The following is a 27,561-nucleotide window of genomic DNA, read 5'->3' as shown; positions in this document are numbered from 1 at the left end:
CAATTTCTGGCTAATCTGCAAAGGACATTGTTCAGAGGCATGTTCAACTCATTTTGGCCCTTCCTCTGCCAGTAAGGACTAGGACTATCACAGAATATGCACATAAAGTAATGTTGGCTATTCCCATGGTCACCATGAACAGGAGGAGAGCTGGTCTTGTGCTAGCAAGCATGACTTGACCTTGTACTAGCAAGCAGGACCTTTTGCTATGCAGGGTCCATCCTGGTTTACATTTAAATGGGAGACATGTGTAAGCCTTCTGCTTGCATGCAGAAGGTTCCAAGTTCCCTCAATGGCATCTCCAAAACAGGGCAGAGAGAGAGAGAGAGAGACAGACAGACAGACAAACAATCCTGCCTGCAACCTTGGAGAAGCCGCTGTCTATCTGTGTAGACATGCTAAGCTAGATGGGCCAATGATCTGATTCGGCATAAGACAGCTTCCTAAGTTCCTAACCAATGTTTTAAATTGCCACCGAGAAGCACTATTAGAAGACAACCATTTTCAAATGCAACTACCAGGTACTATACCCTGATACATAAGCTGAGCAAAAAACTTGGTCAGTGTTGGCTCCCCCCGGTTTCTTACCTGTAAAGTGGTGCTCTGATCAGAGAATGGGGAACTGAAGAAAGTGGTAACTATACTCATCACTATTTCAGTCACATACTTCTCTAATATGGTGTCTGCATGCTTTCTGTCACTGGTGTTGTTGCAAGTCTAAAAAACAATTCACTCTTTTAGAAACATGCACACAAGAATTATAACCCCTCCAGCTCAAAGTGCATTATATCTACTAAACTGCTAGTATATACTGGACACATTTGTGGTAAGAAGTTTCCTTTTTCCTTGCAATCACAATCAGGAAAGATCAGTCACAGCAAACACTCCACCACAGGAGTGGGGGAAACACGATGTTGGAAACCATGGTTTTGTGAGAAGTCTTCAGGGGCACAGACAGATGCATACTCTGAACATAATTGAATCTGGCCAGGCATATTATTAAACCATATAATCATATGGGCACGAAGTGTACGCAACAATTCATATTGTTGTGAAATTGTGGTTTGTGGTCCAGCTGGCTAATGCTTCTGTAAGTTTAAATGCTGGCTACTGGGTGAAGAGTTGTGTGGCCAATGACTCTAAATGATCCCATCTAATTCTAGAGAAAGTGGCCATTGACTGCATGTTTCAAAGGCACCCATTTCCCATCTCTGAAAGAGATTTAAAGGAAGGTTTAGAAGCCCATTCCCCCATCGCCTGAAAGAGGTGTGTGTGTTAAGCCAATGTGGAAAGAACAGGCTGCTAGAGCAATGAGAGACTCAAGTATTTTATTTTTATATTTTAGAGAAGGGGCTGGAATAGAGCAGTCAAGGCAGAAAGCTGTAGAACTCTAGGATGCAGGGTTTGGCCTCTCTGATGCACGCTATTCACAGTTGCTGACTTAAAAAAATTACCCACCCATCAGTCATCATCAGCAGTGACATTCCTCCCAAAGGAAACCAGAATTTGAGGTGCCATGGGTCTTGGGAACATCTTACCACTCAGGGAAGTGAGACATTCTAAGGCAGTGCAACAATATGGAAGGCAAACAATGGGTGAAACTTTGTCTACTCTTCACAATGTCATCCTACAAGTACTGGTCAAATGTTCATGTGCATTACGTCCTTTAGACTTTGATTATTCCAAATCTCAGAACACACTTACCCTGCAGATGTCAACAAGGAAGTTCTCAAAGAGCTTCCACATGTGATTGCTTGTATAAATCTCTTTCATTTCAACTTCTGTGTCTACATAGCAATGATTTAGGAAGTTAATATAGGCAATTTTCACCTGCAAGTGGGAAAAACACACATAAACATATCATTAACTTTAACAAAAGTAAATAAGCTGAATCTTAGCAAGGTCTGGTCACTTAATATCACTGACTATCCTTAAAGGTCAAATACAATGAGATTGGTCAGTAAGGCTGCCTAAAAACCTTCTAGCCTACCAGCAAAAGAGGAAAGCACAAATCCTCCCATCAAATAAAGCAAACTGCCTGAATGTAGACACAAATTCAGCCAAAAAGAGAGACTCAAATTGTGAAAAGTTAGTGAGGGGAAGACACAAGTAGGCAATTCACACACCAGTTCTGCCACTCAGTTTGCTCTCACCATAGCCCAACGGGGATGGATGAATCATCCCTCACATACAATTGTTCAACACAATATTCAATGGTTTGGTCACCCCAATCACCGATAAATTAATCAGAGAGATTAAAAAATAGTTGAGCGCTCTTGCCCTCAACAACAAAGCGGCAACATCAAATTTGTAATCCCTCCCCTGAAAATCACTGCTCAAGGCAGAAATTAGTAAGGCCTATAGGGGATGGAGACAAATCAGGCCACTCTAGGCTCGCGTCTCTATCACTACAGCACCTGGAAGTTTCCCACCTTAATCTTTTTTTCCAACCAAAGTGTTCAGGTGGTTTTCTGTGAAGTCACACTAATAGAAATTGTGCCTGTGTAGAGCATCCTCTGGAAAATTCTAGAGCTCTATTATTAATTTATTGAATTTCTGTACCGCCTAATATAGAAATCTCTAGGTGGTGTACAAATTAAAATATAAAATATACATTTAAAATTCATAAAACAGATAAAAACCACAATAGGTAAAAACACATTGAAATTGAAATTTTATAAAATCTCTAGACAGGATTTTGGATAGGAGCCACATCCCTCCCTTGGGACATGGCTAATGCCGTCCCACTCAGTTCCTTCTAAGTGCCGCTAAGTATTTAAACATATGTGAACACCAGCTCCATTAATCCATTCACAATGTCATGCTCTTCTAGAAGTTTCTGTAAGATTATTTTTGGGCAATTTTCTATCTAGAATAGGACCAAAAATGAAAACTCCACCTGGTTGTAAATATTAAGATTATACCAGCAAGAATGAGTCTTTATGTAAAAAAACCATGATTTAAATCTAGTCTTACTTAGTGATTTAAATCATGAATTAAATTAAATCCACCCTGAATGTTTCTGTTTGGTTTTTACCTCAAACGTTAGCCCACTTGACTTTGTACCTCATAAGGGGAAGGAACTACTGAGTCAGAGGCCGGAGGGTCCATGACTTTTAACAGCTACATGACAGGCAGACATTCAACAGGTGCAATCTTTCCTAGCATATGAGGATGCAAGGAGCACATGTTGATATTGTGCCCATACTTCAACTGCACAACAGCCAGAACTTAAATGGGTGCAGTTCCAGTCTACAAATGCTGGGGATTGGGAATCTTCTACCTACTGAATTTGTGCCTGTCATTCAGACACAGAGCTCTAGGTACAGCAGAAGCAAGCAATGTTTCAGCTATTAAAAGTTACCACACTTCCTGGAGCTTTAAGTCTAGCACTCTCTACACAAGACAAAAACAAAACGCAGATATAATACTGGTTTTCCATTCATCCCTCCCTGACCCTGCAGAAAATCCTATGTCAAGTGCAGGATTACTCATCTCAAGTAATTAGCTGGCATAGATACTGAGAGCAAACAACCTGCTTCTCCCATACTCATTTTCTGTTGTTCACCTGGGGAATCAAAGTTTGCCATAAGACCAGAGCCACAGGTGATTCTTGGCATTTAACACCTGAGAAACCTGATCTTGCATAGGGTTAAATGGCCAGAAGGTACAGGAGCTTTTCCACCTGAGGAAGGGAGGTTCCCCAACCAGGGGCGTAGCAAGGTTGGAGTGGGCCCAGAGACAAGATTTTTAAAATGGCTCCCTGCTCACTGAAGCTCATCTCATGAAGTAAAGAAATCTTAAATGAGGCTGAATAGTGGTAACAAAAAGCATAGTAAAATGTGTGTGTGTGTGTGTGTGTGTGTGTGTGTGTGTCCTATGTGCCACAACAGAACATCATCCTAAATTATTTTTTAAAAGGTTTTATAAATTGTGGATGATGCAAGTCATTTAATGGTACTAGAGAAAGACATGCTGTTCTGGTAGCTCCAGGTCTTAACACTCACATAGTTTTGGAGGATGAATACAACTGAAGGAAGCCTGGGTGGGTGCACGGCTGGGGGAGTCAGTCACGTGACTTGCATCTGGGGAGCCCCCAGACAACTGTCTCCCCTTGCCCTATGATAGTTACGCCCCTGTCCCCAACATTGAGTAAGCTGCATCCTATCCCTATCTTCCCTGTTTTCTCTCCTTGCCCACAAAACAGCTCCCTTTCCCTTTTCGTTTGCTCGCTTAATTGTTCCTTATCTGAGTCCTTTACATTTTTGCCTGCATTAATCAGTGTGTATTCTTAGCACTGGTTGCCAAATACTTCATTTGGCATTGTGCTTCTGTTATTCTAACCATGATTTCAAATCCAGATTGATTTTTGTTATGTGACGAAAAGACATTTTCACCATGGGGAAGAGGAAACAATTATCCTCCATGTTAGAAAAACCAGCTGTGAGAATCATCCAGAACCAGCCCTTATATTAACTATGACTATCCTTGCTCCGTTCCCTACCATAAGTAGGCACGATGTATGCAACTGAAAAGGCTAAACGCACAATAAGCCACCAAAGCTCATCTTTATGAGGAACAAGGACTTCCATCTTAATTAATTCATGAACTCTGGCACTTCACACAAGCCTAAGAGCTCTGCCAAACAGAATGAAATTTCACCTCAGGAATGCAGTCCTCATGGGTTACAACCCTAACAATGTCATCCAAAGGGAGGAGAGAGTTGCACTTGATTTCTGTGTAGACGTTCTTCCCCTCAGTGCAGACAGCCAGCAGTTCAACTAAATGGATGTGATACATCAGAGCACTGTTTTCATCCATCCTGTCCCGTTCAGATCTCATCATCTGTACTAGAGTCTGAAAGGAGGCTCTGTCATTGTAGAACACCAGGACATCTTCTCCCGCGTTGACCAACTGTCAAGAGAACAATGCTTTAATTCCATGAAATCTGAGCGATTTAAGAACAGCATTTAAACAACTAAATTTTGGCACGCACACAACATACATGAAGTTAGCAGTTCTCATGAGAGAATTGATAATTTCATGTTTCCTTTTCCATTTACAAATCTTGATGCTAGTCACAGGAACAACCCAACCCCAGGCTAGGATCTCTGGAGTGCCAGGATCTCTCCCAGTTCTGGTACTTCTGCCCCCACTAGCCTGACTTTTTGACCTGGCTGTTAACCAAGGTTAAAACAAATCTGAGGTTTGTTTAATCTCAGAAGGCGGTCATGTGCATGATCACCATCAAGTCAAAAGGCTTCCCCCCGGCCCGCCGCCATTTCCAGCAGCTGCTGTGCTCGTGGTGTGAGGCACCCTGGGATGCGGGAAGAAGAAGTCTTCCTTCCCTCAACTCTTGCCTTCGCCATGCCAAGGCAAGAACGGAGCATTGGTGTCCACTTACCGTGAAGGCTCCTTCTTGTTCTTGATGCCAGGGACATCTCTGGGTTATCCTTCCCCACCAGCTCCAAGCAGGACAGATACTGTGAATAAACAAAACAGATAGTGCCCGCCCACTTGGGGCTGCAGAGGATAACCCCGCCCCAGTTCTCTGTTCGAGCGAGGCAGTAGCAACAAATAAACTGGACACGTAACCCGTTAACACAAACAACATTAGGTAGAACTGTAACGGACAGGTACCTTTTATTAAGGAAAAAGATGGATACGAAAGGTTTCACCTGTCTAACAGGTAGAGACATGCCTTCCGTCCAACGGGACCAGGCGGAGCGTACCACTGGGTGGGTCGAGATGTCCCTGGCATCAAGAACAAGAAGGAGCCTTCACGGTAAGTGGACACCAATGCTCCGTTCTCAGTTCTTGATGCCGGGGACATCTCTGGGGACATACCCCAGCTTGGTCCACAGGGAGGGAAACCGCTTCCGCCTAGTCCCGTGGGAGGACCTGCTGAAGGATCCTTCTGCCGACAGCCGCCTGGATAGTGGCGTGTGTCTCAATCTTATAGTGCTTTGTGAAGGTTGAGGGCGTAGACCATGTTGCCGCTCTGCAAATATCCTGAACCGGAGCGTATGCTGAAAAGGCCGCTGAGGCCGCTGCTGATCTAGTGGAATGTGCCGTGATTCTGGGAGGCGGGCTCTTGCGCATAGACTGATAAGCCAGTACTATGCAATCTTTAATCCAGCGAGAGATGGTTTTTGCAGAAACGGCGGACCCCTTTCCCTTTACGCGAACTTCCACGAACATGGAGTTGGTGTTGCGTAGGGAAGCTGTGCGTTTGATGTAGGTTTTTAAGCATCTACGCACGTCCAGCTTGTGCCAGAGCTTTTCTCGTTCATGCGCCGGACGAGGACAGAATGAAGGCAGAAAAACATCCTGAGATTGGTGAAAGATGGAAGGCACCTTCGTGCGTACGAAAGGATCCGGTATCAGCCGTACCGCCTCCTTTTGGAACACACAGAATGCTTTATCGACCGAAAGAGACCTCAACTCTGAAATACGGCGTGCTGACGTGATAGCCACCAGGAAGGCCCATTTCTTTGACAGTGTTTCCAGTGGAATGGAGGATATTGGTTCAAATGGAGGGTGATGTAAAGCGGAGAGTACCAGATGGAGGTCCCATGATGGGAACCTGTGTATTACTGGAGGCGATAGGAGGGTGGCTCCTCTCAGGAAACGTCACAGGTGCGGATATGAGGACAGAGACTCTTGGGGTCTGCCTGAGATAAGGCCCAGCAACGATGCAGCCTGGCGTTTTAGGGTGTTGGGCTTGAGGCCCTTGTCTAACCCATATTGAAGGAATTGCAGGAGGTGTTTGATGGAAGCCGACCCCCGAGGGATGGAGTGCAGAGAGGACCATTTGAGGAACGCCCGCCAGGTTGTCTGGTATATCCGATTCGTGGAAGGCCTTCTAGATGCCAAGATCGTGTTCATGACCGCCGTGGAATATCCGAACTCCTTTAACAAGCTCCGTTCAGTTTCCAGGCGGTCAGCCTTAACCACGCTGGGTCGGGGTGGTAAACCGGTCCCTGGGAGAGCAGGTCTTCTCTCACAGGTAGTTGCCATGGATCCTCCTCTGCCATGAGAACGAGCTCCGAAAACCATGGCCTCCTGGGCCAGAAGGGGGCGACTAATATGACTCGGGCCCTCAGGAGGCGAATCCTCCTGATGACCCTGGTCAGTAGAGGAGTCGGGGGGGTAGGCGAACAGCAGCCCCTCGGGCCATGGGCTGGCCAGGGCGTCCACTGACGTCGCTCCCTGAGCGGGGAACCTGGACATGAACTGGCGCACTTTGGAGTTTATCGGGGACGCAAACAAGTCCATGCAGGGTACGCCCATGCGTAGGGTTAGAAGGTGGAAGACCTCTGGGTGAAGACTCCATTCCCCTGGATGAATGTCCTCCCTGCTTAGCCAATCGGCCTTTGTGTTTAGCTCCCCTTTGAGGTGATGAGCTATTAGGGAACGAACGTTGGCCTCCGCCCAGTTTAGTAGAAGCATTGCCTCCAGGTGAAGGGAGTGTGATCGAGTGCCCCCTGACGATTGACGTGTGCCTTTACTGTTGTGTTGTCCGTTTTTACTAGGACGTGGCGATCCCGAATTGTCGTTTGGAAGGCAATGAGGGCTAACCGGATGGCTCTCAGTTCTCTCCAATTGATACTGTGTGCCTTTTCCGCGGGATCCCATCGACCCTGGGCCGAAAGGTGGAGACAATGAGCCCCCCCTCCCCTGTCGCTCGCATCCATCGTGACCAAAACTCTTGGTGGATCGAGGAATTCCTTTCCTGCAAACAAGTTGAGCGGGCTCGACCACCACCTTAGAGCTTGGCGAACTTGTTTCGGAATCTGTAGGTACAGGAGCTTCCTCTTTGCGATGGAGTGCTGGTGAGGTAGGAGGAACCATTGCATCGGTCGAAGATGGAGTCTTGCCCACAGTACGACGTCCAAGGTTGCGACCATGAGACCCAATAGCCTGGAGAGGGACATCAGTCGACTTCTTGATGACATCAGGGCCGACTTGACCCCCCTTGTGATGATCTCGAACCGGTCCCAAGGTAGGTACAGGTGGTCCTCCTCTGTGTTCATCACTACCCCGAGATGTTGCAGGTGGTGTGTTGGTTCCAGATGGCTTTTGTGGTGGTTGATAAGGAATCCGTGAGCCTCCAATTCCTGGAGAGTGACCTGCAAGTCCCGCTGAGCCTCCTGGAGGGTGGGGGCTTTCAGAAGCAAACCGTCCAGGTACGCAAACAGTCTGATACCCCTCATGCGCAGCAGGGCGACCAACGGTGCCAGAACCTTCGTAAGGATCCTGGGGGCTGCTGATAAGCCGAATGGTAAGGCCGCGTATTGGAAATGATTGCCTGCGTATTTGAAGTGTAGGAGGTGCCTGCTGTCGGGGTGAATGGGCACACGTTTTGGTTTGTTTGTTTTGTTTTAACTCCCTCTCCCTTCTGTGCCAGAGGCACTGGCTCCACTGCCCTGATATCCAGGAGGAGTTGGATCGCCTAGACTATCGGCAAATGCTTTGAGAATGCTTTTGACCTTGGAGTGGGGATAAAGCAGCAGGGGGAGAGGAGTGAAACTCTATCCTGTAGCTGTGATGGATCAGCTGCAGAACCCAGTTGTCTGAGGTTGAATCTTCCCAGGCTGGGGCGAGGTGAGACAAATGCCCTCCAAGCCTGAAATGCTTCACGTCATTGTAGTGGGTTTTTGCTGCTTTGACTGAGCAGCTTGCCGTTTGTAGGTACCAAACCCTCTAAAGGGTGCTCTCTGAGGATTCCAAGATCCCCTCTGGAATTTTGTATCTCTGTCCTGGCCCCTGAAGGGCCGGAAGCTATGAAAGGACCGATTGTATTGGAAGGGCCTTTTAAAAGGCGGTTTATCACTCTTTTTATTGGTTGAAGGCATCGTCTTTCACTTATCAGACGATTCTACAAGAATGTCTTGTAGGGCAGACTCACCAAAAAACTTCTTACTGTCGTAAGAGACGGTAGCGAGGTTTAGCCTAGAGGTAGAACCAACCTGTCCAATTTTGAGCCACAAGTGGCGTCTGCCAACAAATGATGAAACCGCCTCTTGCGCTGAGAATCTAATCGTATCAAGAGTGGCATCGGCTATAAAGGCCTGCGCCTTCTGGATCTTGAATAGTTGCTGTCACATCTTAACTGGGTCCCCTGGAGGATCAATCAGAAGATTGACCACCAATAATAAGGAGTCACGGCTGCCCTGGATGCTGCCGCTGTTGCACGGACCACCAGGGACACGTTCTCATGACACGATTAAATGACAGCTAGACCTTCTGGTCAGCTATGTCTTTTAGAGAAAACTTACCCTCTCGAGATGCCAAGGAATCTGACACCAATTGCAAAATCGGGGCATCCGCATTTGGTGTCCTCAACATATCTGTAGTGGTTTGCTGAAAGGAATAAAATTTGTTAGCCATGCACACAGCCTTGCAGTTGGAAGCTGGTGTCAACCATTCCTGTTTGACTACATCCACAAACAACTCTGGCATGGGCATCAGCCTGTCCTTGGGGTGTGCTCTAGGAAAGACCAAGTCCCCTTTGGCACAAGAGTCAAAACTCTGCCCAGCCTCAGTCCCATTGTTTTAATAATTCTGGGCATCAGTGGGCTGAAGTCCTCTGCCACAAAGAGGCGCTGTGACACTGAGGCATCACCAGTGTCCTCCCCTCTAGACCATTGGGTCTGGATCAAAACCTCCTCCTGCATTAATTGGGTCTTCAGGGTCAGAAGGCAGATTAGGCCTCTCTGAGTTTGCAATGCCCTTTTGGGGGGGGGAGGTGCAAGTAAACCCCTAGGGCCCCCAGAGTCTGATCAGAAGCATCAGAGGAATGGTCCCGTGCCACCTTGCCAGCCAACTTGCCCAGCTCACTATGCATAAGTTTGCTTTTGGCCTTCTTGGGAAAAGTACTGACAAACTCGCTAGGTGAGGAGCTCACACTGGGTGATCTATGCCTTCTCCCCTTTGTGGATCTCTTACTTCTCTTAGGGGGCCTAACCTGGTAGATGGTGCCAATGATTGCATTGCGAAACCATGCTTGCTACTCAGGTGGCGGCACAGACTTAGGTAAAACAGCAGAGATAGAACTGGATGCTTTAGGCCCAGTCTCTGCAGCAGACTCCTCCTGCTGGCCAAACTCCATAATCACAGTCTTAGGCTTTTCCCGCCCTTTTAGAGACTGTCTCCCTTTTACATTACCGGCTCCTTCAGGTAAAATGGAGGGATTCTTCACATCCGTCGCCATCTTAGGGACAGAAGATGTCTGTGATGGCCTTGCTGCCCTGCCAGTCAGGTTGCTAGCCAGCTCGCCAATCCACCTAATCTCTTCTGAGGTCACGCCATGGCTGGGGCCCGCTTCTCCCCCGCCCCCTACCGATTCGCCCGGTACCTCAACATGTTCCTGTTGTTGCAAGGAGGGCCTTGGAAGGGAATGCTCCGGTGCATTCAAAATGGCCGCCGGCTTTTTTCGCGCCGTTTTTTCGAGCTCAGTCGCCATTTTAAGTATCTCCCCGCTGTTACTGATGCGAACTGCCCGCTGAACTGATACACCTTCCGAGGGGCCACGAGGTTCCGAAGTGCAAACGGCACCCTCCGCTGCCCTCCGGGCCGCTGAAGCACGAGTCTCGCGGCCCGAGGGCAGGAGACTCGCCGCGGACCCGGGAACGATCGGTGCGGGCGGCTCCAAGGCAGCCGTCACCGTCGTCGCAGCCAAACTGATTAAACGGAGCTTCCCTGAGTGCTTGGTGCCTTCCCTTCGCTCCTCTGACCTGATTGTGGCGTTCGTTGCTGTGCAGCTGGGGAGTGCAGAATCCTCCCGCCTGCAAGAATGCCCCGGTTCCGGAGAGCAGAGCGGCAAGCTCGGTCGCGTTTGAGCTGGGGTGCCGAAAGCCCTTGAAAGTCCCGGACCAAAACGGTCCTGAATTTTGCCTCTGGGCACCAAAACAATTCTTGCCCTAAGCGGGCTGCCCATGAAATGGAAGGAGCTGAAGGGGGGGAGGTGGGAAGAGGTAAGGGAAAGACTAACTAATGTTTTGGTTTTGTTGTTGTTGTTTTGTTTTTGTTTTTGTTTTTGTTTTGTTTTAGGGAACACAAAACAAGGAAAAGAAGAAAAAACTGACAGAAAACAGACAGTTAGGAAGGTGAAAAGGACAATAAAGGAGAAAAAGACCAGGAGAGAAGAAAATCTGCTGCTGGAGCTGAAGCGAGGACAGAAAGAACTGGGGCGGGGTTATCCTCTGCAGCCCCAAGTGGGCGGGCACTATCTGTTTTGTTTATTCACAGTATCTGTCCTGCTTGGAGCTGGTGGGGAAGGATAACCCAGAGATGTCCCTGGCATCAAGAACTGAGAATAGCCACCACTAGTCTATCAGGAAGGCAGACAAGCTCCATCCAGAGCGGTGGCCTCCTCTATTGCTTATAACCACAGTCATCACAAGATAGGACAGGGTTAGCAATGGTCAACAGTCAGGGAAATTGGCACGAGAGAGTAAGAGCAAGAGAGAGGGCACGCCCTCAACTCCTGCCTGTAGGCTCCCAGTGGCATCTGGTGGGCCGTTGTGTGAACCAGGATGCTGGACTAGATGGGCCATGGGCCTGATCCAGCAGGGCTGTTCTTATGTTCTTATGGTTCTAGAATTAACAGCCACTAGTGTATATCCTTTTCAGTTATACAAAAATATCTTCAAAATTCCTGTTCTTTTTATACAAATGTATTATGTATTTTATCCAAATGTTTGAAACTCTCCATTTCTACAGTTATTTATCACCTCTTGAAGTAATCTTTTTCCCACTAGCTGTTACTGAAAAGTCACCAGCTCCATGCATGTTCCACTTCCAGATTGTTAATTTGTTTTGTTTTTTAAAAAACTGTTAAGATACAAATTGTGTTCTTTTTTTATTAGCTCATAGCTATTTAAAAGAGTCCAGCACTTTATTGTATGAGTTGCCATTGGAGAATACAAATTTTTCTCAGCTGCTAGTTCCACAGAATTGGCCTGTTTTTATGGTCAGAGTTGTGTTATTTATATGCACTTTGGATGGCTGATTTGCAAAGCTATCACATTTTCCTCTCAAAATACCATCAATAACTTTGCAAGATTGATAGAAGCATCTTTAATAGATCTACTGTTGAATTTGTGGCACGTTTCCCCAATACCTGTCAACAAAATCCATGCGTGTTAATCTTGTGTCCTTATGGATATGGGACAATAGAGATGGTGATTTAGGAATGTTGCAATCTGTTTGTGTTTTTTTAATATACCATGCTACTGCTTTACTTATAAGGAGGACACTAAAGGTGGCATGAACAGATTGCACTGCATAATCTAAACAGCTTTGTAATGCCAACACCAAATATTTAGTTTCTCTTTAATCTCATTTGCCGGAGGCTCTCTTATACCCATAAATATTCTAGCTGTATGCAGCCTTCTCACCTCAGCCATGACCATATCCTGACACTTTTTAATGAACTTTCCTTCAGCCTTGACGATAGTCTGGAGAAACTTTATGTACTGGACATTCCTTCCATGTGTTTCAATGCAGTGCACAAAGTGTTGAACCACCCGCTCATTAATCTCGCTGCAAAGCTGGAAATTATTCATGAAAATATGTTGCATTGTCACTGCCTCCAGGATCTATTGAGGGAACCACAACAACTATCAGAAAAAGCATACCAAGACATCTCGACAACATGATGAACCTGGAACTTTTTAGTGAACCCAAGACAAAAGATCCACAAAAGACAAAGGCTGATATCCCGACTATCTGTAGTGTGGATATAGATGTGCTATATATATATAGCATGTCTGCTTTGCAGAGAGTTTTCCCATTACCACAGTGATTCTGCAGCAGGGAGGTGACAGCATGATATTATCAGATAATTCTGATTATCTGCTTTGCCTCCAGCAGTGCCCTGTACCACTCAAAAATACATCCCTGAGGGTTGTATGATCCACAAGGACATGTTTTCAGGTGGCACAACTCCGCAACATTACATCTTAATTTGCCCCCATCCCCCCACTGAACACCTGACACTATGTGGCTAGGAAAGCTCTAGACACAGCTTCCTGGTGCATCCACACAGTCAGGATGTCAAAGTATTTAGAAGTGAACAGATTTATAGTGTTTTAAAATCAAAGAAGACGCAGGTTTTTAGCATTGTTGAAAAACATCGTATTACATGTTATGTTCCAATATGTCTTTTGGGGATAAGGGAGAGATATTTTACAAACCTCAGCCCAGTCTACTTTATGCATGCATACAACAGGACTACATGTGACACAAAGCCAATTGCAACCCATCAGCACTTCCCAAGTGCTTAAAAGCTCCGCACCCATTTTTTGCATGTAGGCAGCAAAAACAATAAATTGCTTCTTACCCCAGGGTTGAGAAACAGATTAATATGCTTGTGCAGCAAGGCTTGATTCTGTTGGTTGCCAGCACAGAAATTCTGTAGAAACTCATGGGCAAGTTTCATTATCTCCTGCATCCTTGTATCTTCAGCCTGTAATTATATCATAGAGAGTTAAGAATACACAAGCTTTAGATGGGCTAGAGCAAAATGTTCTTGAGGAGAGCTTAGGTGAAAAGCTCTTAGCATAATACACAACTGCACACAAGACTAAACACCAATATTTCTAAAAACGTTTCAACAAGTTTCACATCAAGATTAATAGCCCAAACACTGAAGCATTTTCAAGGCACTGTGATATTTAAAAGTGTTCACATTTTAACATGGGAGTTGACGTAGTAATTGTACTCCTAAGTGTCTTTTCTAAAGATTTCCCACACAATTAGTTTCCTTAAAAGCACCATCATATTTTGCTCAGAGCACAGACCACTTTACTAGTTGCCATGTAACAGATGCATTCAGCCTCATGTGTTCTCTGAAACTATAATGAGCAAAAGTTATGAAGAGATCTTTCGGTTTCAGGCACTCATTAAGGAACACTTTCAGATGAGTGAAGCCGCCCATGCTCAGCTGTATACAGACAGACACTATAAGTAACTATATGCAATAGATTATGGCTGAGATAATGCAGAGCCTAATAAGGGCGGTGCAAGAGCTCCATCCTCACGAGGGCGCTTTCCAGATTATCCACTCCACAGTGGCAAAATTCTTCGGTTCGGGCAAATCGCATTCAAAACATAAAGAGCAAAGCGCCCAGCAGGGGGAGCAGTCTCGCAAAAACAAACAACCAGAAAATAAAGCAACCTTTTCACACTGGACATACGTTTTAGCAATAAATCGTAGTGATTAAATCCAAAACAAGGCACTGGAAATGTGAACGGCACCCTGCTGTCAGCGTAGGCACTGCGGTGACAGCAGGGACACAGGAAGTGCAGAAGTACACTTCGGAGATACGTCATGACCCCGTTGCAGTGTCTAATTTGGAAAGCGCCAAGGAGTGACTGAAGTAACAGTGGGTGAAGCTTGCTTCGCAGCACTGGGTGGGCCAACAGAGAGGGAAGCCATTTTTGCTTCTCTGCTCTCCTCACAAAAGCCTTTTTGCATCCAGTAACAGATCTGTGAAGGCTGCTCACTTGTACTTGGCAAAGGTTTGGCTGGCAAATAATGTAGAAAGCTGCTTCAGAACCTAATATTCAGGTGTCTTAAGAAATACTCTAGCAGCAGCTTCTTTGATGCTTGATGCAACTTTGTAAAAGGAAGTTTTGGGAAGATCCAAACATTCTTTACTTTCTGTTAATGAAACACTCTAGTAACAGATGCATGCAAACCTCACTTTCTCATATGGGATCTGTAAGAGCTCCAGAACCACAGTGTGAGCTCCCATGTTTCGGAGCAACCTCTGCTGCTGCTTCCGGCTTTTCCTGACCAAGACATTCTCTTGTACACAAAGCTTGCTGAGTCGAAGCAAAATCTGCAAAGACACATTTATTTTAAAACCTGATGATGTGTTGTTGCTTTTCCAGATAGGCTGCAAGGAGGACTCTTGTCTTCAACAGATCACAGCACGCCAAACAACAATGGAATGAACTTAAGAAACAGCAACACCGCCCAAATACATGTACCATGTTGTATACAGCTGACATGACAAAATGATATCAGGGCTCTGTGTATACTATTGTGCCATGCTAGAACAGAAATTGATGCTGGGTAAGCAATGTCAGCTTTTATTTTTAATTTTAAAAGTGTCTGGCCTTTAAAGTTGTGAAAAGTGAATAGCCAATGGGCTGGTTCAGATGATCCGACAAGCCATGGTTTGTTGAAATTCTGAATACAGCAGGGATAAGGTCAGAGCCCACACACACTCTTTTTCTCCTTCCTCCTCACCTTTCTCCTTCCTCCTCCTGAGTGGACTACGATGCTAGATTCCTGGTTAGTTAAACCACAGCTCCACATGCCGCTGAAACCCATGAGCTATAGTTTACAAATATATGAACCTAGGGTTTCATCCATGGTTTGTTAGATTGTCTGAAGCAACCCAATACATGGGGAAACCTCAGAAGCTCAAGTGAAGGCTACGCAGAATTGCAGTTGACAAGGAGTGGGTCTTCATAGAACTCCTGCCCTTAACCCTGGCAGAAGCAAAGCTGGTTCATTTGCTTAACGTACCCACATTTCGTAGAATTCTGTTTTTCTTGTTGCATATTTTTCATGTGCGGGCAGGGAAGCAAAGTACACACAGCCCTGAGCTTAGTGTCTCAGCTTATTTAGTCCATGGAATTTATGTGTCCATATCAGTAGGAGAGAGGGCATGCCCTCGGCTCTTGCCTGTGAGCTTTCCAGAGGCATCTGGTGGGCCACTGTGTGAAGCAGTATGCTGGACTAGATGGGCCTTGGGCCTGATCCAGCAGGGTTGTTCTTATGTCTTTTGGTTTCTCTCTCTTTTTTCCTAAAAGCTGTGTAATTTTCTTATGTATTTCTCTAGTTCATTGAAGTTTGAGGTTTAACATTTAGTTAAACAAAATTATAATATTTATTAATATTTATTCGATTTATATTGCACCAGGTCAACAAGTTATCATCCCCTACATGTTGGAGCCTCTATCAGATGCTGTGCAATTCCAGTAAATGTGCTAAGACTCCCATGTACACAGAGAGCTCCATGAATGCAGGAGCAATGCCATTATCTTCTATCAGGCAAGGAGCGTTCCTTGTCATGCATTCAGAACAGTCCTCAGCTCATAGAAATAAAACAAAGCAAGGGAAATTGGGCACTTGGGAAAGAGATGAGTCTTACCTCTTTTACCACCCTGTAATTATAGCTACTAGTGCTTTCAGGTTTCCGGGATTTGCTGTGACCTTCCTAGGGGGCAAGCAAGATTCATTAATTGATTACATTTTATTTTCTAAATTCTGGAAGGCGTCCGTACAACATTTTTAGCAGCTACATCTCACAAGGACCAGAATTCTAAGTTGTCTACCAAGCTTTGCTTCTTTTGTTTCCTTTACTAGACTTCAGTTTTATGCAATGCTCAATTCACAGTGACACTTCTATAGTAAGACTTTTATTCACAAATTCTCAGGTGATACATTATCATTTTTTATCTCTGGCATAGCTCAGTCCCTCATCCTCCATTCTTCGCACTTTAGTGGTTGTTATAGCACAACAAGATAGTGTTTCTAATACTATTTACATTAAAGCAATAGTAAGAATAGTGTGACTGCTTACAAGTAAACAGTTTGACCTCTGCTACTCAGGGACTGCTTACACACATAAACATGCTATTATTCCCTCACCATGTTATGAGCCTTTTATCCTAGACTTCTGCCTAGTGGGTATAATTATAAATGAGGCAGTTGAGTCACATGGAGGTTGACAGGATGGGGAGATTATATTGGGATGAATGTAACCAAATCGAGAAAATTGGGTTTAGAGAGGTGAGTAACTAGGTTATTAACAGATATCAAGTAAGATCTTGAGGGCAATCTTCAGAAACGTCACCTCTTAAAACTATATGTATTAAGTATATTATTTATTTGTTATAAAAAATTATTCAACAAGCAAAAGAACATTCCAACTAGGAAAGGGGGAAACTCAAGAACAAAGGGTACAACAAAAAAGGGGTGGGACAATGAAAAACAAAGGGGAAATGCAAAAAAATAAGGGCAAGGATGGACATGAAAACAAGGAGTCATCTTGGGCAGTTTCACAAAGTATTTTAAATAGCTCACTTTATAGTGTGTGAACAATCAACATCTGCGAAGCAGCAAGCATCACCAGGTTCAATATGGATCATGCTTCAATGGGCACAGACCCAAATCATTGTGCCCCAATGGGCACAAACCCAAATCAAGCTGTAAAACTGGCACCCCAACATTCCATTCAAATTGTTGTTATCAATCCCAGTTAAATGCTGTTCAGTCAGAACCGCTTGATCAGAATTACCCAGAAATTCCAGGTTCTCACATCACACACGCACGAGTGCAAAGGGCTCCACAATGTACAATACAGTCATCCCTCACCAACTGCAGTTTTCCCAATCGCGGTTTTGCGTATCCATGACTGGGAATTGTCCCCTCATTTCTCTTGCTGACCAACAGTGATTTAAAGGGATTCTGGGTGGTGGTTTTTGGCAACTTTTTGGTCATTTTTTCTTATTTTTCAGTCTTTTTGCGACTGCAATTCTCCTAAGCCCCTGTATCCAATGCTTTTCTATTGCTCGCCAACCACAAATTCACTAACCGTGAGGTTTTCCCAGAATGGAACCCTTGCAGTTGGCAAGGGATAACTGTACACACAGCATATCAAAGAACAAAGACATATCAATATACAAAATATCTTGCTGGACAGTACATTGGACTGCATCTAGATTATCCAGGCACTGAAGTGTCTGATTATATTGACCCTATTATATTGATACTCCCCATTTGTATATAGTTCATGACAAGCAGTCAACTTCACATGAATGATCTTCATAATCCTTACAAAATCTCTCTATTAGGCAACTTTTAGTGGACTGATATTGCAGATGGAGCAGAAGAAGTGAAGGGGCACTGAGACAGAGAGCAAATGGCTCGACTAATGGAGCTAAAATTTCAACTGGGGATGTTCCAGCTATTTGCTTACACTATGTTACACCAGCTCTAGCACCTAAAAAAGCTGCCCTTACCTCCTTTTTCTTATGTTCATTTTCTCCTGTTGTTACATCTAGAGTTTCATCAGGTCCCTGGCCTTTGTACACCCAGAGTTCTGATTTTTCCACAATCGATCTCAGCTGATCCAAATCTTGTTTTATCTGCTTGTAGTTGTCAACATCTTGGCTGGTAACAAGTAGCTGAACCTTATGTGAATTGCAATTCATTAGTTGCATAACACACTTGCACTAAATGCATTCAGAGTGAAAGTATATTTTTTAAGAAGGCACATTTACCTGTTTAAAAGCCTGAAGTACTTCCTGCCTCTGACTAAAGTGTCTGAAGAGTAGCTGAAGTGCTCCAGACACCAGTGGAGGATAATCATGCATTGTTAAATGAAGCAGCACTCGAAGAAAGGTTCTGCCACCATGATCATCCAAATCTAGTGGTGTATTCTCTTCACTGAAAAACAAATGAAGCAACATTCAAACAGCAGCAAAAAAAAAAAAAAAAATCATACACTCTTCCAACTTAAAAATATTCAGGTGGCTTTCCAAAAGTTTGTCTTGTGTTAGGGGAAAACATACTAATACAAAACAGAGACCTCTACAAAATTAGATTATTGTGCTAGAACTTCAGTAGTATTCCCTAAATATATTTCAAACTACTACTGCAATCCATACAGGGCAGTCTCGATCCCATCCTGGAGTCATCCACCTCCAGAAAGTTACCAACTTTAAGACTTACTAACCTCTCTCTGATTAGCATCAACATATCTCTTGGGCCAAGCCTTATCATAGCCATTCTTCCTCCAAACATCTTTCTCTCAGCTAGCACCTTGACTATATGGAAGTACCATATTTTCCCAGAAAACAAACAAACAAAAACCCCAGAATATTTTGCTGCTGTGAAAATGTGATCATTCCTGCCACCTTCAGGTAATGTAGCTATTACCTGCTACCACCTGCTTTTCATCTATTGGTTTGTATCAGTGACATCACTGGTGAGTAATGATGTCACATGTACAATCCTTCTCCCAACTAGCATTTCAATGTTAGAAGTTAGAATAAACTAATTTTCCTTTAACTACTTCACTGATCATCCCCTGTTGCACCACACAAGCCAATGTGCTCTCGTGGGATTTAAAATATAAGTACAGCCTTATCAAACGAGGTTATCCACACACTACAGTACTCCCCCACTATTTTGTGGTTTACTTCCTAACCATTTTTCATATGTAGTTCTACTCTTATGTTCTGCCTCAGTGTTAAAATACAATTAATTTTTTTTAAGTTGTGGGGAGCAATAAAATAGATATTCCTCTCTTGTAGTGCCATTTCCCCCTATACACTCCCACTCCCAATTCATCATGTGAGGATAATCTCTGAACTGGGATTGTGCTACTTCAGCACCAACATTAAAGGTCTCTCACTTTTCGCAACCCCCCAACCCCACCCTCTGGAAAGTCTCTTAGGGATCATCAAATAACTTCTAACACTTCCAGATCTACTCATATCTTTATTACTACTACAAGTGACTTGATCCCACTGAACTACGATCTGTGAAGAGCAGCTCTTCAGAAGCAGCCTCACATGTAATTCAGAAAACCAACACAAATTGCCAGTTTAAGAAATACTTTCCTGCCTCCAAATATCCCTTCAGCTTGCTCTTCAATATGTTCAAAGTCAAGAGCTCCTATAGAGGAAAATAAACAGAGTTTCTATGTGAGGCTGCAAATCATCATAAGTGAATCTGTAATTAAAAGCAAAATATACCATTCTTTCTTTTAATAGATTGGAATAAGTCTATTATGAGAATCAACAGCTAAAAGGCAAGACTGTGAAAGGAGTTCCTTCCCAAAATGAGCCACAAAAAAGCTCATTTTATTCTCCAAATGCTTAATCACACACACACACACAGGTCCTACTTATAAGCCATTGCAGGCACAGCCAATGAAAATACAGGGGCGGGACTTCCACAATTCAGGGCCGGATTAAGCTAGTGCGGGGCCTGTAGCATATGTTACAAAGGGGCCCTAAATTCTAAAAATGCACATAAATATTAAAACATAAATTATTTATTTGCAAAGTAAAATAATTCTTTTCATTTGCTATAATAGTCATTTTTCTTTTTTAAAGCCCACTCCTTGGCTTTTTCATGAGAACCAACCCACCCTAAAACAATTGACTTGAAGTAATGCCTATTTATTTCACTCCAACCTTTCCCAAATTGATGTTTTGGAGACAATAACCTTACTGACTCCAGCCTATTGGTGTCAAGATGGTCATTTCCCCCTCACAAGATAGTATGAGAGTTAGAACCTCTCCCTTCTCCTTGTGGTTTTCTGCAAATCTCCATGAATCTCCTTGTTACGCCACACCCATGTTTGTCCTTATAGAGACATTTTATAGAGAATTTGGACCAGGGAAGGAACTTCCTGAAAGGATACCTATTGCTAGCATCCCATCCATGACGGTACAAAACTCCCCCCACCCACCCAGTCTGAGCCGGCCTGCAGAGGCCCCTGCTAGAGTTCCTACAAGCTGCTGCTACTGTCCATACCAGATGGAGCTGGGAAGCTCCAAGTGGTCCGGGAGAGGGAGGAGGGAAGTCACGCAGCACCTCCTTAGGAGCTAGGTGTGTTTGCTTGCTGCGCGAGAATATGACCCCAAGGCAGCAAAAGTCAGGCTCCGAGCGCCAAATAGGGCACAGAACGGAGGTGTTTGGCTGACAAAGCTATCAAGCTGCTAAAAAGAGAAGGGAGTGAGATGCAAGCCAGGATTCCACTGCAGAGGGAGGCTGGGCAGCATGTGTGCAAAAAGTGCGCACAAGCGGCAACCTGCTCCATGTTTAATGCCAAGCAGAACTTCCCATCTCGCACCACTCAGCCACGCTCACATTACAGGGCAGACTGAAAAAGCAGTCCTGGTGCATCTAGCTAAAAACCCAGTTCTCCCAGCTACGCTCCAGTCCATGCCAGGCTCGAACTGGCCCACAGGGCAACAGGGCATATTCCCGGTGTGCCCTACCTGTGCAGCGCCCCAGCGCCCCAACTCCCACCCTTAATTACCTATTCTGCTCTAAACCAGGCACCTTCCCCACATACATCCCACCGCCCTTTCAGTGCCCCCCAGTCCGGCCCAGGTCCACGCCACTGTCAGGCAGACAAACACCCTGCTCTTGGCCGTTTGATTCGCTGCCGCCCCCTTTTCCCCCTTCCTTCCTTTCTTATTTCCTTCAGAAAGGGAAATGTTTGTGTCTCTGTTGCAACGGCAACACACTTTTAGCAGCAGCAGGCAGCGAGGACGGAGAGAAGCGGCACCAACCAAGTAGAGAGCAGAAAGAAGAAGGAGCTGTTCAAGCTGGGCATGTGGGGCCCTCAGAAACGCGGGGCCCGTAGCAAATGCTACATTTGCTACTATGTTAATCCGGCTCTGTTCCACATACAACCTCGCAGGCCCATGGAAGAAGCTTGTACCACCATCTCCATTGCCCCGTCATTGACCATCCTCTCTGCCACCACGGGGCGGCTTAAGGCAGGGGTGGGGGGAGGTGGGACAGGGGGCAGAGTGGGGAGGTGAAATGGCCGAGTGGGAGGGGGATGAGGAAAGGACGCGCAGGGGGGCAAGGAAGGCCAACTGAAGTTGATGGAGCAAAGTCTCCAGGGGATGGGAGACCAAGTAAGCGGGCCTTCTGTCACCCCACCAAGTCTCTGGAGTGAGGAAGGCCAAGTGCACTAGCACACAGATGCTCTGTGTGAGTTCAGCTTGTATAAATTAAACAAACAACTGAAATGTAATTCAATTTGCATACATTTCAGTTGGATGGACCACAGTCTAGTGAACAGTGAAACAGGGTTTGTGAGGGAAGGAGAAAGCATACTACCAATGCTGACCAAAGATTATTAATCTTTAAGAGCAGCTTTGGCTTTTCACAGCAGCAGGAGAGAGAGTGAGAGAGAGATTCAGGCATCCTCCCATTCATGCTTCTTGTACAATAAGCAATAGGGACATGCTCATCTCTTCCACAGTACAATTACATGAATTCCAGAAGCGCATAGAACTCAGGATTCTCAATGCAGGGGAGGTATGAAATTCCTATTTGATCATCATACAGGAAAATATTAACGGGGAGTGTATGAGTGACTTTAAAAAAAAATACACCATCTTCTTTCCTTCCTAAGAGTAAAGCTAAAAAGAACCCTAATGCTGATTGGTTAGAACATAAAGGCACTGCCATATGTTTGACATAAACAGAGTATTTCACATAACCACCTAATACCAAGTTATACCTTCTTCTCTAAGCCTTGCCACACCACTGAATAAAGGCGGGAAGCTTTAAAGCCATTAATACTAAAAAGCCAAGATACTAACTCCGCACTACAGTATTGTTACTCTCCTGCACAGGCAGAATATATGGCCAAACAAATATTTAGCAACTGGATGTTAGACACACACACAGATGCATACACACATACCCCTTAGAAAAAAATAACTGCAATCACTGACCTGGTACATTTGGCACTTCTTGGTTATTGCTTCCGGTAGGAGAGTCAGGTGTCTGGGCATTGCTTTCATCAAATTCACGTTTGAATATACACAGAAGGCACGAGATTCTATAATCCAGTCTCACATTCAAAATAAACTGATGATTCCAAAGTGTGTATTTGTTTTTTAAAATGGAAACATACAGAGACACATTATGTTATTATCATGTCTCTTTTTACAACTCTAGGTTACAGTCAAATATGTCACTATTTTAACAAACAGGATCAGTTAAATCAATTCAAAGCATGCATTTAAATCTTAAAAGCTATTCCAAAATATGTTTTCAGCTTTGTTTTAATATATCCAATTTTCTTCAATGTTTTGAAAGAAAGAGGAGCTGGGGCTGCACCCCCTGGCCCAGAAGTCTTGCTCTTAACCCAGATGTATGTGAATGGTTTTGATTACCTGTGATGCAAATACACTCTGCACATGTTCAATGGCATTCAACGTCGAGCCCTAGCTTTTAAAATAGGTTCTGAAATTGAGTTTAGGTTAATGTTTAGAAGTACTCCATGGGAACATGCATCCTTCTGAATACATCCAGTGAACTGCTGTCTTTCAAATCTTCTAAACAATTGTTTGATTTAATTCTGATTATCAAATGTTCTATAGGAGCATGCATCATTATAAATTATCCTACACTCAGTCCATCCAGTGAAAGTCTTATTCATTCCTAATTCTGTCAAAGAGAGAATATCTAATGTTTCCCCAATTATCTGAGAGAAGAAGAAAAAAAAGAACATGTACATCATTGCACAGCTCTGGTGACACAAGTTTTGCAGCTATGTCGCCTAAAATATACCTGCAAAATTTCAATGATTTTCAGCTTGGTGTCCATTACCAGGATGTCCTCTTTCTCAGGTTCAACCTGTTTCACGTTACCCTCTGGGGCAGCAGCAAGAGGTGTCATGGGCAAGAACCCACCACCCCTTAGTACAACTTGGGTCATCAGCTCCCCAACTCCATGAATAGATCTCATCACATTGCTTCCTTTAAGAGAGAGACACAAACCAACCAAGCAGTGGTAAGATTATGAGTTCTATATAATCCTACTATATTATATGAGTTCTATATTTTATTTGTTAAGTTTGTATACCACCTTTCATTAAAACAATCCCAAGGTGCTTCACAGTAAAATTAACAAGATATAAAAATTACACCATTAAAATATTAAGCTAAAATATAAAAACATAGATCTGACTAAAAAGATTTAAAATACCAGCATAAGATAACCATACAAAATACAAAGCAGCAGCAGTAAAGACAATCATATAAAAGCCTGAGTAAAAAGCCAAGATTTCACACAATTTCTAAAAACTGTGATGGAGACCGAGGAGCGAATAACCACCGGGAGAGCATTCCAGCCTGGGGGAAGCAACAGAGAAGGCCCTGTCCTGCATGAACGGCAGCCGAACTTCCCTCATTGTTGGCACCCAGAGCAGAGCTCCCTCAGACCTCAAGAGATGCCCACTTGACCTCATCAAGTGGGCAGCAACCCTTGGGAGCAGGCAGTCCCTCAGGTATCCTGGGCCAAAACCGTTAAGCGTTTTAAAGGTCAAAAGCACTTGGTTTGATATAGCATTGGAAGTGAAACTGTACACAGTGTTAAGCTTTAAATGAACTAAATGATTTGGCGATAACTGAGATATTTATCAAAATACCATTTACAGACCTACCAAGCATAAATATAATTCAAAGATGCTGGATCATGTACTGGGTCTTTCCCCCCTTTTACATATAACCAGCACTGGTTCCATCTAAGGGAGTACAAGGTTTCTGGTTTCAACATCAAGGAAACCTTATCAACATGATGGACCATATTCTATGAAACAATTATTTAACTGAAGTAAGCCCCTTTGTTTTCCAGTTTGCTCCTATTATGAATTTGGCAGATATCATTAAAAGGCTAAAAAGTTCCTTCTGTAAAGAAGTGAGTTGGGTTTGTGAGGTAAATCTAAAAGATACAAGATATCCAAAAGATAGTACAAAGATAGCACAAATGATTTAAATCAAAGTGAAGATTTAGTTTTTTAAAAAATGTAATCCAGAATTTGAAAATAAATGGGCATGTCCACAATTGGTGGTAAAAGGAGCCTTTTCTATTGCATTTTTACAGCATTTTGAGGACTGGTCAGAGTCGGATGCCTCTAGTATATTTGGGGCAGGTGCCAGCGAGTGAGTATCTTATATGTCACTTATTTAATGTTCAGAGAGTGAGATCTTAAAGAATAAGAGTTCCTAATTTCTAACAAGTCCTCATCCACAACTTGAGATCCAAGATCCTTGTTCCAGAAATCTCTATAAGAAGATTTTTGTGCATCTAATAAAATTGTTGCACAAGACCCTGAAATAAGTATATTTGAGCAAGTTCAAACCAGGGAAGGTCAGGATCATTAGTTTTGTTTATTATTTTTTATGAGAAATAATTTTATTTTTGTTTAGGAGCATAATTTGTTGTTGTTGTTAAACCCTGCTTTTTACCAATATGTTAGGGAAGCCAACTATTTCCCCGGGGGGAAACAGTCTTGCCTAAGAAATGAAGTTACAGGAGAAGGTGAAGGAGCCAGTATACATATTTTGGAGTACCATATTTTAATAAGGCTTGAGAAAAGAGTTCTGAGTAATTGCTGTGGCTCTGTTAGGCTTATGCCACAGGAGTTCATCAATATCATATGGATAACAGAAGGAGTTTTCAATAGGTGTCCATGGCAGTTATTTAAACGGAAATCATAATTTGGATTAAAAAAGCAAGTAAAGTTGCTTCATAATATATTTGAAAATTTGGGTACTTCAGACCTCCTTGGTTCATCTGTCTTGTAGAACTAACCTTTGGATTCTACATTTCTTATATCTCCATATAAAGTAATCCAAAGTTTGTTGCCACATCTGGAGTTGTGCATAAGAAATAGTATTAGTGTCATCTAATGCTGCTAGTGTCATTTGCAAATTTGGACACTTCGCTGTTTACCTCAGTGAAGTCTGATGAGATCTGAGCTTCTAGATAATTCATGAATAAGTTAAAGAGCACTGGTTCCTGGGGGACTACACTTCTTATCCTGCCATTGTGAAAACTGTCTGTTTCTTCCTATCTTCCTGTCCTTCAAGCAGTTATCAATCCACACATGAACTTGTCCCCTTGTCCCATGGCTGTTAAGTTTCCTAAAGAGCAGGGCCATCGCCTCTCAGGGGCTGTGGCTCGCGGCCCCAGGCACCCCTCCCCCCCGCATCTGACATCAGACACGGGCTGGGGGGAGAGGTGATTTTGCTCAGCCGCGCAGTCCCATTTGAGAGTGAAATTGGTGCACGCTGCATTGGCAGCACGGTCAGACTCTCTCTGCCCTTTAAAGACAGCAAGAACCACTCCTGGCCATACTGTCAATGCAGCGTGGGCTATTTTCACTCTCAAATGGGGCTGCATGGCTCTGTTCAGGAGTTAGATTAGCCTGCGCTGTGTTGGCAACATGGCCGGAGCAGCTCTCCGTGCCTTTAAAAGGCAGGGTGAGTTGCTCCGGCCCATGCTGCCAATGCAGCACAGGCCGATCTTACTCCCTAATGGGGCCGTGCGGCCTCGTTTGGGAGCTAAACTACACCCCCCACATCTGACTTCAGATGCAGGGGGTGGGGCTAGGGGGGCTGCAGCGGTGGCTGAACCCGGGCCGCCACTGCCCTCCCTCTGACCTTGCTCTAGAGTATTTGAGGAGTAGCTTTGTCCAAAGCTTTTTGGGAGTCCAAGTTCAACTGGAACATCTTTATTCACATGCCTGCTGGCCCTCTCAAAGAACTCCACACTTAGAAATTTGGTTCTGAGTAATTCCCCTAATTTTGACTCACAGCATTTGTGTACACTTGTGTAGGGGACATGTGTTTGAGCAAACATTCACATATCCACCATCCTGAACTGGGGTGGCTAATATCACCACAAACTACACCACTGAGGTATCCCTGAGTGTCCCTACAATTATACCAAATTTGTTTCAAATCAATCCTGGCATTGAGAAGTTGATAGAGGGATACACAAACACACACACACACACAGAGCTAGGCGATCTCATAAGCTTACTTTCCTTAAGGTAAGAAGGCTAACACAAAATGTTCATCCAAGGTCTTGTCTTTACTTCCTAGAAATATTTATATTTCCATTGTATGTGTCTTCAGTTGTTTAACTAAAACATGATTTTTCAATCTGGACTGGAACTGTACCCAAAAGAGTAGATTGCTTAATCCTTAGCATGAAAGATGTAAAGTATACAAAGTCCTGAGAAAGCCCAACGTTCAGACCAAGCAAAATATGGGCCTAGAAGGCCTCTGTCCCACCGGCATAGTTTTATCATGTCCACACTTTCCCTCTCCTTTCATTAGTTCCATTTCCCCTATTCTGCATCAGTGGGTGATGAAAAGAAAGGCACCAATGCCAAAAGATCATCCTGCAACAGCATATCTGCCACCTTGTGAACTGGTTATAGGCGGTATAGAAATGTGCTAAATAGTAAGTAATTTTTTTACCTTTACTTTCTTCTCCTTTTGCCACTTTGGTAATAGGAAATATAGTAGCAACATGTACACAATCCAAAATAGCCAGGAGGATTTTTGTTAGTCTTAGGAGGTCACAAAAATTATAGAAACCAAAATATATCAGGTTTCTGGCCAAGTTTACCACCTATGGTTTTAAAAAACAAAAAGTTAGTTTTATGAATTGTGTGCCACACCTGTATCTTCTCCATCAAATCATGAACACATACCAAGCACTTTAGCATTCAGTTCCTACTTACACAAGAATTTATGTACTCATTAATATTGATCTTCTAGCATCCTGAATTTTCAAGTTGCATATTGAACCAGTATGGCATGGCAAATGCAATACTGGACTTTTGATTATGCCAACTCAGCCACGAAGTTCAGAGGAAGGCCTGGCCCATCACACACACTCATCCTAATCTAACAAGGCTGGGTGGATGAATTAAAATCTGATAAACAAGTGCCACATTATGATCCTTGGAGAAA

General features: G+C 44.0%; 1 protein-coding gene across 13 annotated transcripts in view; it reads right to left on the bottom strand.

Annotated features, from left to right (window-relative positions):
* Positions 1 to 27,561, bottom strand: part of ITPR1 (inositol 1,4,5-trisphosphate receptor type 1) — a 323,955-nt gene that overhangs the window by 138,138 nt on the left and 158,256 nt on the right. For 11 of the 13 annotated variants that reach the window (XM_053296706.1, XM_053296710.1, XM_053296713.1 and 8 more), the window contains 13 exons: positions 27,064 to 27,217; positions 23,363 to 23,550; positions 22,522 to 22,657; positions 19,657 to 19,708; positions 18,310 to 18,478; positions 18,049 to 18,219; positions 16,176 to 16,241; positions 14,715 to 14,852; positions 13,349 to 13,474; positions 12,405 to 12,605; positions 4,663 to 4,914; positions 1,705 to 1,830; positions 589 to 717 (listed from right to left, as the gene is read on the bottom strand). In XM_053296706.1, the coding sequence (XP_053152681.1) occupies positions 589 to 717; positions 1,705 to 1,830; positions 4,663 to 4,914; positions 12,405 to 12,605; positions 13,349 to 13,474; positions 14,715 to 14,852; positions 16,176 to 16,241; positions 18,049 to 18,219; positions 18,310 to 18,478; positions 19,657 to 19,708; positions 22,522 to 22,657; positions 23,363 to 23,550; positions 27,064 to 27,217 (1,908 nt within the window). The remainder of the gene's footprint in view (positions 1 to 588; positions 718 to 1,704; positions 1,831 to 4,662; positions 4,915 to 12,404; positions 12,606 to 13,348; positions 13,475 to 14,714; positions 14,853 to 16,175; positions 16,242 to 18,048; positions 18,220 to 18,309; positions 18,479 to 19,656; positions 19,709 to 22,521; positions 22,658 to 23,362; positions 23,551 to 27,063; positions 27,218 to 27,561) is intronic. The other 2 variants (XM_053296711.1, XM_053296716.1) reach the window with 2 other exon arrangements.

This window comes from Hemicordylus capensis, chromosome 2 (assembly GCF_027244095.1).
Source record: "Hemicordylus capensis ecotype Gifberg chromosome 2, rHemCap1.1.pri, whole genome shotgun sequence".
Lineage (NCBI taxonomy): Eukaryota > Metazoa > Chordata > Lepidosauria > Squamata > Cordylidae > Hemicordylus > Hemicordylus capensis.
Note: the sequence above shows the minus strand (reverse complement) of the source record. Positions and strands in the feature narration are given on the sequence as shown.